At 53.1% G+C, this 12262-nt stretch overlaps 1 protein-coding gene across 4 annotated transcripts in view; it reads left to right on the top strand.

The window, feature by feature from the left end:
• FOXP3 (forkhead box P3) overlaps positions 1-12262 on the top strand; it is an 18224-nt gene extending 5962 nt beyond the window's left edge. For 2 of the 4 annotated variants that reach the window (XM_045472775.1, XM_045472776.1), the window contains 11 exons: positions 6406-6634; positions 7169-7273; positions 7361-7499; positions 7887-7974; positions 8045-8149; positions 9040-9127; positions 9316-9396; positions 10128-10278; positions 10952-11028; positions 11768-11869; positions 12079-12262. In XM_045472775.1, coding sequence (XP_045328731.1) covers positions 6428-6634; positions 7169-7273; positions 7361-7499; positions 7887-7974; positions 8045-8149; positions 9040-9127; positions 9316-9396; positions 10128-10278; positions 10952-11028; positions 11768-11869; positions 12079-12228 — 1293 coding nt within the window. In that variant the 5' untranslated portion in view covers positions 6406-6427 and the 3' untranslated portion in view covers positions 12229-12262. The remainder of the gene's footprint in view (positions 1-6405; positions 6635-7168; positions 7274-7360; positions 7500-7886; positions 7975-8044; positions 8150-9039; positions 9128-9315; positions 9397-10127; positions 10279-10951; positions 11029-11767; positions 11870-12078) is intronic. The other 2 variants (XM_045472777.1, XM_045472778.1) reach the window with 2 other exon arrangements.

Genomic DNA, 12262 nt, shown 5'->3' with positions numbered 1-12262 from the left:
ATATGCCAACTGCCCGTCTTTATGAATTCCCGAGCCTTGAACAACCTGAAACACTGCCCAGGTGTAACTGAAAATTTCAACTACACCTCTCCCTCCTCTTTGTCTCTTGACTCCTGATAGCTCCCATCCCTCTCTGTCTGCTGGTCCTGTCTCCCTCTTTCCATGTTGCTCTGCCCCTCTCTTTCTGTCTTTTTCCCAGGTACTCAGACTCTCCACCACTCTGTCTTTCTCTGGCTCTGCCCAGCTTCCCTGTCTCTGTCCGTCTATCTCCCACTGTCTCTCCTGCTCTCTTGTCTAGCCTCCCCCACCTGCCTTCCCACCCACCATCCAGCACAGAGCTTTGGACTGTTGGTGCTTAATAATAGTGTATTGAGTAACGTTGATGAAGACATTTACATTTTACAAGAGTGAGCATCAGTTTTGTTTGCCCCGATCGAAGAAGGGTTGTGAGCTGTCAGGTCAGGCTGAGCATTTCATTGAACTTGTGCTTGCATGGCATGAAAGACCCTCCTGGGGGGCACTTTGAGTCACTGGCAACCGTGGTTTAGCTCTGTGGTCCTACCCCAGGACTCTGTGTGTGTGTGTGTGTGTGTGTGTGTGTCCAGAGTCCATGTCCAGGAACCAAGCAGTCGTTCAGGGCTGGGGCAAGCTCATCTCTGCAGGCTTAGCAAGTGCTGACTCTTCACTGTTAGTATTTTTTTTTTTAAACCAAGTTAGAACCACTCTCTCTGTTGGTATTGTTCCTGCTTTATTCAAAGAATAGGAGCATTTTTGTAGATCACTAAAAATTGTTCCAACAGACGATCTTTCATGGCTGTCAAGACTGTCCTCACATTGGTATGAACCATGAATTGACCAAGTGCCAATTATTAGACGTTCAGGTTATTTCTAGATTTTCCCCAGAATCATCCCTGATTAGTTCCTTGGATTCGTGAAAATGGAGTTGCCAGGGCAAGACGTGTGTGTGTTTTTAAGGTTTCTGACCCTCTCTGCAAATTGTTCTTCCAAAAGGTTGTCCTGTTTTATGCTCCTTGTGCTCGAGCTAGCCCCTGGGTGGGTATTATCATTTTTAAGTCCTTTCTCAGCATAACAGGTAAGAAAAAATATTACCACATTGTTGAAATTTGCATTCTTTGATTACTTATACTGTTGATCATTCGTACTTTTTCTTAAGTCATCTGGTCATATCCTTAGTCCTAATAGAGTGTTCATCATTTTTTCTTATTGATTTGTCACAGCTTTTTATTTAGAAAGGATATTAACCTTCCAATAGCCATACATATGTAGCAAATATTTTCCCCCAATTTATCACTTTTATATTTGTTTATGGAGTTTTGTGATGCTATGATGTTTTTATATAGTCAAATGGGTTACTCTTTTCTTCTGTGGTTACTGTCTCTGGTTTTGTGCTTAGAAAGTCCTTGAAAATGAGATAAATGTTCGCCTGTGTTGGCTTCTAGTCTCTTTTATGGCTTCATTTTTTCCATTTGCTGTGGAGGTTAAGAGTGTGGGTACTGGAGCCAGACTGTCTGGGACAAACCCAGCCTCACACCAAGTCATCTGTGTGATTTTTAGCTAGGCATTTAACTTGTCTGTACCTTCATTTCCTCATATGTACTGTGATGATTCTAGTAGTACCTACCTCAAAGAGTTGTTATAAGGATTAAATATCTTAACCATGTTAAGTGCTTAGCATAGAGTCTGGCATTCAGTAAACCCAAAGGCAGCGTTAGATATTATCGTTTATCTCTTTAATAGATCTGGATTTTATTGCAGGGTCCATGATCATGACATTTCAAACTGGGCAGAGAGGAATTGGTGGGAAAATGGACTGATTATTCATTGAATAACTTTATTTTCCCCTTAATTGTCCCAGAAACACTTGTTAAACAATATATTCTCCCCTGTCTCCCAGTTTGAAATGCCACATTCATCACAAACTCGATTCCCTCTAGACATTGGTCTGTGATTGAGCTTCCCATTTTGTTCTGTTCCTCAGTGTCTGTTCTTATACCTGGGCCATCCTGATTTGCTGATTGTTACTTTGCAGTACAATATATTCCCTGGCCATAGGTCCCCAGCATCTTGCCCTTCCTTATTCCTTGTTATTTGATGCAGCCTCAGTTCCTCCAGCCAAAAACCAGCTAACAGTAACTGTTCTTATCTGGGGCATCCCTCTCTGTCTTTGTCTCTGTCTCTGTCTCTGTCTCTGTCTCTCTCTCTCTCTCTCTCTGTCTCTCTCCATCTCTATGTGCTGTTGTTTCTGTCTCTTGCCCTTTTTGTTTCTCTCATTTTCTGTCTCCCTTTTTGTGTGTACTTCTATGACTTTCTGCTCCTATGAGTTCCCCTCCCCCATCTCTGTCACTCTGTCTCCTTTCTCTCAGCATCTCACACTCTCTGTTTATCTCTGTCCCACCTCATGTTTCTCCCATCTCTCTGTATCTCTTGTTCTCTGGGTCTTTCTGTTCCCCTATGTCTATCTGTCTGTCTCTTTCTGTTTCTGTCTCTATGTATCCTTGTCTCTCAGTCCCCTGGATAGAGGGGCAGTTGTCAACTTGATGCCCTGCAGACAGGTGAACAACTCACCCAGACACAAAGTAGAAGGGCCCTGGCCCTCATCTACTCCATGCCTCTCCCCACCCAGTGTACAAAGGGGCAAATTGAGGCCCAGAGATGGGCAGGAGGGCTTCTCCCAAGGCCTCACAGAGAAGCAGAGGCAAAGTTGAGACCCAAGCTCAGACCATGGGATTCTCAGTGGGACCCTGGTTCTGTCTGCCCCCACCATGGGCCTCAGTTTACTTCTCAGCACCCATGAGGGGAGGAGGGAGACCTGAGCTGCCCGCCAGCTGCTGCCATTCCTCCTTCTGCCTTCTCATGACTTGGGCCCTTACTCAGGCAGGAGGCTCTGTGGCCACATGGGCCAGTGTAGGGCCCAGCCTCACAAGAGCTAGTCTGGGTGGGGTCCCATAGTCCCATGGGTTCAGAGGCCTTTTGGCCAGAGGGTGGTGATACTGGAGGGACATAAGTCAGTCAATGTATCTGTGTCTGGCTATGAATAGAGCTTAGCCATGTCCCGAGTAACTTCCATCCTGGAGCCCCTCCATAGAGCCTGGCAGTGGGCTCTCTACTGGCAAAGGCCGAGGCTTTTCCTGCTCCATGCCATGAGGCAGGCCCTAGCTGAAGGCACGCTGGCTTCTACCTCCCTGCCTCCTTCCCTATCCCTCATGGAATGGCTATGAGTGTGGGAACATCATCCCAGAATGGACAGGGAGACTGAGGCCCTGTACGTGTTCATTTACCGAGCTGACATTTTGTTAAGCATTTCATGTGCATTAACTTTAGAAGAGGGGTACTATTACTGTCCCACTTTACATATGAGCCTGAGGAGAGTTATAGCTAGTTAGTGGCATAGCCCAGCCCCAGGCTGGGGGAAGGAGAGGAGATGATTCTGACCCTCCTGCCTTCACAGAACTTAGGAGGGAGGCTAAGAGGAGACTTGCTACAATTCCAAGCCTGGTAAGCCAGAGACCCTATGAAGTAGTGACCTTCCTGTCCTTCAGGGAGTTCTAGTGAGTTTGGACACCATTGACATTAGCCTTCCCGTATTGAGAGGTTGGACCCCTGAACCCCATAGAGTGGGTTTGAGATTCTGAGATCCTTTGAACCTAAGAAATGATGTTCTGTGATTCTGAAGTATAGTGATTCTGAGGTTCTGTGATTCTGGCATAGTACCATTTGAAGATCCCCAGGGTCCCAATACCTGTAGGCTCTACACGGTACTCCCCAAGTATCAAACCTTGGGCCTCTCCATGGCCCAAGAAGGGCCAGGTCTACAGGGCCCAGGGCTTGTCATGGTGGCCAGATGGACGTCACTCACCACATCCGCAAGCACCCACATCACCCCCACCTGGGCCAAGCCAGCTGCAGGATGGGCCAGCCAATTCTCGGAACGAAACCCGTGGGGTGGGGTATCTGCCCCCTTCTCTTCCTCCTTGGTGCCGATGAAGCCCAGTGCATCCGGCCGCCATGACGTCAATGGCGGAAAATCTGGGGAAGTGACAACAGGGCCCAGATGCAGACCCCGATATGAAAACACACTCTGTGTCCCAGAAACATCCTCCATGCAGCTTCTGAGAAACAGTCAGAAAGGGACGCCCCAACAGACGATGCAGGAAGCCGGCTGCCCAGCCCGGCCCTCCAGGTTCCCCACCACCAGACAGACCCTATCTATGTCCCCTTTCTGAGAATGTATTGATGCTTCCCTGAGTCTGGCCATTCCAGATGTGTTTGGGGAGGAGATTTCTTATAAGCCCCAGCCAAGTGTCCAGGCAGCTTCAGAAGTGACCACAGGCCAGCGATGTGGGCCAGGCCAGAGTGGTAGAAACCATCTATAAACTGACCAAAAATCGGTATTCGTTTACTCAGTTTTCTGTAACAAATTACCACAAACCAGGGGGCTTAAACAACAGAAATTTATTGTCTCACAGTTCTGGAGGCCAGGAGTCCGAGATCAAGGTGCAGGTAGGGTTGGTTCCTTCTGACGCTGCGAGGGAGAATCTGTCCATGCCGCTCTCCTAGCTACTGGTGGATTCTTGGCAGTCTTTGACATGCCTTGGCTTCTAGAAGCATCACCTCAATCTCTGCCCTCATGCATTTGTTCACCTCCTCATGGTCACTGAGTTCTGAGCCTCCGTAGACCCAGGCTCTTGATTCTCACTCAGTAATGTTCTAACCCCGAGAGCCTAAGAATTTAGTACCTGGTTTCTCACCTCCAACCTCCCTCTGCACTAGAGCTCTGTCAACCCCTGTGAGCTCACAGTAAAGAAAGGAAGGAGCGACTGTTCCCTTAAACCCTCCTTGTGCTGGCCTAGGCTACTATCGGCAGCTGTGTGCCTAACCCAGTGCTGCGGGGTGGGGACTCTCTCTCTCTCTCTCTCTCTCTCACACACACACACACAGCCCCACATCAGGGGCCTTGTGAAATGTGCACACATGCACACTTTCTGGAGAAATATATGGAGCTCTCAAGTTGCCATGGGACTGTGAAACGCTGCACCTGGGTGTCCCCTTCAGTAAAACGGAGGCTGGACTCGGCAGTCCCTTCCAGCTCTGGCTTCCTCTTATACTGGAATTCCGAGAAACTGAAGCCCTGCCTGTTGCAGAGTGTAAGGTTCTGGGGCTCAGCAAAGGTGCCTGGAGCCATTATGGAGGACTTTCTGGATAGGGTTCAGATAGGGCATACGGAGGAAGAGCAGACTTTCCAGGCAGGGCATATAGCATGAGTGCAGGCTTGGACAGCAGAGTTGGGATAAACTCTGGTGGGGGCTGAGTCAAGATGCTCCCACAGGCCTTGGCTCAAGAGAGCCGGTCTCTCCTCTCTGGCACCTGCCATGTCAGCTCCGTTCGGGGCAAGAGCCCAGAGATGATCAGACCCCGCCCCTGCCTGGGCCCCAGACTCCTGTACTCAGCTGCCGCTCAGTGTTTCCACTGGCATGTCTAACACCAGACCCTTTGTGTCTATCCACACCTGGTGTCATCACCCCCAACCTTGCTGTCCCCATTGTCCCTATCTCAGGTGATGTCCGCTCTGTCCTTCCAGCTGCTCAGGCAAATACCTGGAGGTCACCTTGACCCTCCCTTTATCACCACCCCCCACCACATCCAAGCTGCCAGCAAATTCTCCTGACTCCACCTTCAAAACACTCAAAATCCACCTACTTCTTGCCATCTCCACTGCCACCACCCTGGTCTGTGCCCCAGCTGTCACTTGCTTGGATTATCACAGGAACCTCCTCACCAGTACTCCTGTTTTCACCTTCCTAGAGTCTGTCCCTCTCACAGCAGCCAGAGGGATCTTGAGTCCATGCCCCCCTCCACTTTTGTGTATGCCAGGTCACTGGGATAAAATAATGCCACCAGGAGAGTCATGGACCAGTCCCAGCAGGATCAGCAAAGGTCACGTGGCCTGTGCAGAGTGCAGAGAGGCCCAGGTGGCTGAGGCCTGGAGACAAGCCTCAAATGGTTGGGGGAAAAAGCTGAGACCTGCCCTGGCTGAGGCCCCACAAACCACCCCAAATCCCCCACCTCCCTTGTGGAGGACATATCGCCACCATGGCTGTGCCAGCATGCACAGGCAAGCCGAGTGCTGGACCAGTGCACATCTGCACACGGGGCATGTGTGGAGACACACACATACCTGTGTTCCTGACACCAATGTGTGTGTGGTGTGTGCCACACGTACACGTGACCGGTGCTGGGGTTCAGCTGGGGAGCCTTTGGGGACATGCCCCAGCCAATGCCTGCTCTGACCAACGGAGGTGCCCACGTGGTTCAGGTGGTTGAGCGGTTCACACACACACACCCCACAAGGGACATGTGTAACTCCTTCCCCATATGTCCCCACAGCCTGCCCTCGGACAAGGACCCAATGCCCAACCCCAGGCCAGCCAAGCCCTCGGCCCCTTCCTTGGCACTTGGCCCATCCCCAGGAGCCTCACCCAGCTGGAGGGCTGGACCCAAGACTTCAGACCCGCTGGGGGCCAAGGGCCCAGGGGCAACCTTCCAGGGCCGGGACCTCCGAGGCGGGGCCCATGCCTCCTCCTCTTTGAACCCCATGCCACCATCACAGCTGCAGGTGAGGCCCAGGGCCCAGAATGGGGCAGGCAGGGTGGGGTACCTGGGCCTACAGGTGCCGACCTTTACTGTGGCACTGGGCGGGGGGCCCAGCTGGGGCACAGGAAGTGGTTTTCTGGGTCCCAGGCAAGTCTGTGACTTATGCAGATGTCACAGGGCCAAGAAAGTCCCCAGTTAGCAGGTCTCAGAGATTCGAGGCTCTCCCCAACCTCCCAATCCTTGTCTCAGGAGAGGAGATCCTATCATGGTCCCACAGGCATGGCCATGTGACCCCATCCCCATGCGACAGAGGGGAGGGCTGGAGCCCAAAGAGTTGAGGCGATAGGATTGAGGCCAGCTCTGCCACTTATTAGCTGCTTGATCTTGAAAAAGTCATTCACTCTCCCTGAGCCTCAGTTTCCTCGTATGTGCAAAGGGGATGGTCAGAGTCCCTGCCATGTAGGCTTGTGGTGAGGAGCGTGTGAATTAGACATGTAGGCCAATGAGAAGAAGGATGACATCTCACCTGCCTGCCTTCTCTCCCCCCCGCCCCCAGCTGCCTACAGTGCCCCTAGTCATGGTGGCACCCTCTGGGACACGGCTGGGCCCCTCGCCCCACTTGCAGGCACTCCTCCAGGACAGGCCACACTTCATGCACCAGGTACTGACCCGGACTGGGCAGGGAGGAGGGAGCAGGGAGGAGAACTGGGTGGGGGCAGGCTAAACCACAGCCCATATGTGCCCCCAGCTCTCAACGGTGGATACCCACGCTCGGACCCCTGTGCTGCAGGTGCGCCCACTGGACAGCCCAGCTATGATCAGCCTCCCACCACCCACTGCTGCCACTGGTGTCTTCTCCCTCAAGGCCCGGCCCGGCCTGCCACCTGGTAACACCCCACCCCACGGCTCTACAGAACCTGAGCCCCCAAGTCCTTGAACGTCAGCAGTGTAGGCTGCTGAATGGTAGCCCTCAGGAGGGCAGAGGTATCAGGCCTTATCATATTGGAAACTCCAACCTCCAAAAAAATGTCAGGCTCAGAACCTTAAAGACGCAGAATGTCAGAATCATGGAACTGCAGATCTTTGCATAGTCAAAATGTCAGCACTTGCAAATGGCAGTCTCTGAGCGGCTCCACCAGAAGCCTTGGACGTGAGGGACAACAGAACCCATTGGGAGTCAGGGCCTGCGAAGCTCAGGAGGGTGGGAAGCTCAAAATGAGAGTCTCTGTGGGCTGAGCTCTCAGTCCCCAAAGGTGCCCTGTCCTGACCTACAGGAATCAACGTGGCCAGCCTGGAATGGGTGTCCAGGGAGCCGGCACTGCTCTGCACCTTCCCAAGCCCCAGCACACCCCGGAAAGACAGGTCAGTGGACAAGGCTGGGAAGGACCCCTGCCCTGGCATTCCCTCCCCTGAACACCCTCTGTTCCCCCAGCACCCTTTCAACCGTGCCCCAGGGCTCCTATTCACTGCTGGCAAATGGTGTCTGCAAGTGGCCTGGATGTGAGAAGGTCTTCGAGGAGCCAGAGGATTTCCTCAAGTGAGTGACCCAGGCCCTATCCTGTCCGGGAGGGCCCCCAGTTTGTAGGAGGAGGCCTGTGGTACAGGTCTCAGCTCAGGCCTCATAGGTAGCGAAGAGGCAAAAGGCAAAGGCTGAGACTGTAGGTTCAAATCCCAGCTCTATCACTCACTGGCTTTGTGACCTTGGGCAAGTTACTTAGCTTCTCTGGGCCTTGGTTTCCTCATCTGTGTAATGGGGCATCATAATAGAGGTACATACTATTATTTACCTCCATTTTACAGATACAGAAACTGAGGCCAAAAAAAGTTAAGTGTCTTGATCAAGATCACCCAGTTCCTAAGTGACAGAGCTGTGGTTTGAACCCAGGCAGAAGGCTCCAGGCTCCAGAAACCACACTCCTAACTGCTTTGCCCTGCTACCCGATACCAACACACCAGCCTGATTTTATTGATCCCTAAAGTCCTAGATTCTCACAGTGGCTGTTGCTGCCTCCCTCAGCCCCATCACACACGCACATACCCCTTCTCCAACCAAACCCAACTATCAGTGGCGACTCTGCACCCTGTCTTCTTCACGACCAGGCCTTTACACAGGCTGTCCCCTCCACCTGGGGTGCCCCTCCTGCCCTCACCTACCTGGCCTGCTCTCAGTTTAGCAGCCTTCCAACATCATCTCCAGCACCCTGGCCAGGATCAGCTGGTGAGCTCAGGCCTGGCACCAGGAGGTGCCAAGTAGCGTGTGTTGAAGGAATAGCAGGTATAAGAGGAAGACTGAGGTATAGAGAGGGGAGGGAGGCTGAGACTCTGAAGAGAGAACTCCCAGAGTGTCTGGCCCTCCTCACTTGGAATATTTGAGCCAGGAAGCCAGGTCCACCATGGTCACCCACATGGAATCTCCTCCCGACCCAGGCACTGCCAGGCGGACCATCTCCTGGATGAGAAGGGCAGGGCACAGTGTCTCCTCCAGAGGGAAGTGGTGCAGTCTTTGGAACAGCAGGTGATGTAGGGGAGGGGTGGTTGGGCAATGATGGGCAAGCCTTATGTCCACCCTGTGCCAGGAGCCAAGTTCACCCAGGATGGGGGCTGGCATAAAGGGAGGGGGTGGAGCACTCCCAGGGAACCTGAGCAAAAAGGTGTGGTGGGGAATGGCCAAGGTGAGGCCTCACTTTGTGCCCATCCTCACAGCTGGTGCTGGAGAAGGAGAAGCTGGGTGCTATGCAGGCCCACCTGGCTGGGAAGATGGCTCTGACCAAAGCTCCATCCACGGTGAGCCACGCCAGGCCTGTAGGCAGCACAGACTGCTTGGGGGGTGGGGAATGGGGACTTGTCCTTGCACCCAGGCCCCAGGACATCTGGGCCCCTGTCCCCAGCTCCAAACATTCCCAGATCTGGAAATCTGTTCCCTCCAACTACAAAGCCTCTGACCCTAAGATCCCAAAACATCATGCTCTTGAGTTTTCAAAGCAACAGCAAATAGCCAGACACTGACTGAATACAGACCCTGTGCTACTGGCAGGATTGGCTATGTAACTCGCAGGGTCCAGTGCAAGATAACAACACGGGGCTCAGATTTCAAGATGATAACCACAGAGGAGTAAACAAAGTGCAGGGATCTATGTGATTAAACAGGTCACACACCCATGAAGTAGGCCCCGGGTGCCAGGCACCGTTTCTGAGAACGTTGCTAGAGCATATTGATTTAATCCTCAATAGGTATTACCATCATCCCTAAGATCACAGGTCACAGTTGGGGAGAAGAGAAGCTTGATTCAACCCCAGCTCGAGGCCCCAGCTTTGGTGTTCTACACACACACACACACACACACACACACACACGGGTCCACACGCACACTCTAATAAATACAGCTCACACTGCTTCATGGGATTCCACACCAGACGAATTGAGAAGACAGCTCCCTTGCTTTTAAAAAACACTTATTTAAAATCAAGTGGAAAGTTTAAGGCTCTGAATCACCAGCCTCTCCCTCCTCCTGCAGGCGTCATCCGACAAGGGCTCCTGCTGCATCGTGGCCACTGGCACCCCAGCCGCCACTGGCCCAGCCTGGCCCAGCCCCCAGGAGGCCCCTGACGGCCTGTTTGCTGTGCGGAGGCACCTCTGGGGCAGCCATGGAAATAGCACATTCCCAGGCAAGGATGTCCCATGCCATACTTGGTGCCCCTTGAACCCCTAATGCCCCTGACTGGCACTGGGTGGGAGACAGGAGCCCCAATAGTGCTCTTCCCCAGCACTGCCACCCAGCCTTTGGGAAAACACAACTGCTTACAAAAGCTGTCTCTCAGCATTTCCGAGGCCTGCAAGCCCCCCACTATGGTTTCTAATTTCTAGCCCCATCTCTCCTGGGGACTGGGAGAGAAGCCCTCATTCTGGGCTTCAGCTACTCCATTTGGTCATCAGAAGGGAGGGAACTAGCTAAGCAACTCCCAGGGACTCTCCTTTTCCCTTCTCCCAAGCTCACGAATCCCCTACTACCCACAAGGCCCGGGGCCAGGAGCTTATCAGGGATCAGGGCCCTTGAGTGTCATCCTGGCTCTGCCACGTGGCCAGTTACATCCCTTTGTGTGCATACTCCACTTCCTTTAAACTTTGGAAACAATAAGGCCCATTGAGGTGGGAGTGGTACAAACAGTAAATGATACATTTGATGTCCGGTGCTCAGCACAAGAACTGTGATGGTGAAGCCTGGTGCTGTTAGCAAGGGATTTTAGGATTTTAGCTGCGTAGACTCTGCTTGTAGACTGGAGGATGGGAGAGGGGGCGAGGAGCCCCGGAATGGGACCTGACTCTCCCCCATTCCTACAGAGTTCTTCCACAACATGGATTACTTCAAGTTCCACGACATGCGGCCACCTTTCACCTACGCCACCCTCATCCGCTGGGTAAGCAGGCAGCACAGACCATGGAGAAGGAAAAGAAACGGGGTGGGGACAAGCCTCCCACAGTCCCAGCCTTCCTCTTGAGTGCCCCCAGTACAGGCTCCTGCACGAACAAACCCATGTCTCAGATGCGACCCCCACGCTGGCTTCACCCCAGACCTGCCCCGAGCCCAAACCTAACCACTACCCAGGCCAGATTCAGGCCCTTGACCCACCCCTTCCCTTATGCCCATCTCAACCCCATACTTAACCCCCTCCAGGACCTGTAAAATAGCCCCCAAACCAACCTGATCTTTGCCCCTGGCCCTAAACCCACCCCAGATATTATCCTAACTCCTTCCCCAGTCCTCACATATCCCAATGTGCCCACATATCCCCCAGCTGGACCCTGCCTCTAACCACTTCCTTGTGACACCTGTCTGACCCTTGTCCTCACCCCATCCCAACCCCTTCATCTGAATCTCCCTAATGCCTTCCCAGAACTTTCATCAGGGCCTGCCTAGACCTTCATCCTAGGCCCACACCTAATCCCTACACAACATCACACATTCCCCTACCTATCCCTAGCCCCATCCTGACATCCTGACCCAGAACCTCACTGCAGCCATCATCTCTGACCCTTAAACCCATTCCTAAATCCAAACAAATCAAGCTCCCACAGTTCTACCCATGTCAGACACTGCCACCCTCAGCCCAGCTATGAGGGAGTGGCTCCCTTACCCCCACACCCCCTTACCCCCAGGCCATCCTGGAGGCTCCCGAGAAGCAGCGGACCCTCAACGAGATCTACCACTGGTTCACACGCATGTTTGCCTTCTTCAGAAACCACCCCGCCACCTGGAAGGTGAGCTCCTTTGGGGTGGCGGTGGCTGGGAGGGCCTCAAATGCCACCGTGGTGCTGCACCAAGTTCAGGAGTGGGAGGGCCTGAGGCTGGGCTTGCAGGCATGCTGGAAAGGGGCAGGAGGCCGGTTTTTGGTGAGTAGTGCTGACCTTGGAGGATGGTTGCCTACCCATCTCCCCTGCCCCTGGCCTGGCCGGCCTTCCTTCCACAGAATGCCATCCGCCACAACCTGAGCCTACACAAATGCTTTGTGCGGGTGGAGAGTGAGAAGGGGGCCGTGTGGACCGTGGATGAATTCGAGTTCCGCAAGAAGAGGAGCCAGAGGCCCAGCAGGTGTTCCAACCCCACACCTGGCCCCTAACCTCAAGACCAAGGAAAGGAGGAAGGAAGGACAG

This window comes from Leopardus geoffroyi, chromosome X (genome assembly GCF_018350155.1).
Source record: "Leopardus geoffroyi isolate Oge1 chromosome X, O.geoffroyi_Oge1_pat1.0, whole genome shotgun sequence".
NCBI lineage: Eukaryota > Metazoa > Chordata > Mammalia > Carnivora > Felidae > Leopardus > Leopardus geoffroyi.
This window is presented reverse-complemented; position numbering and strand designations above follow the sequence as displayed.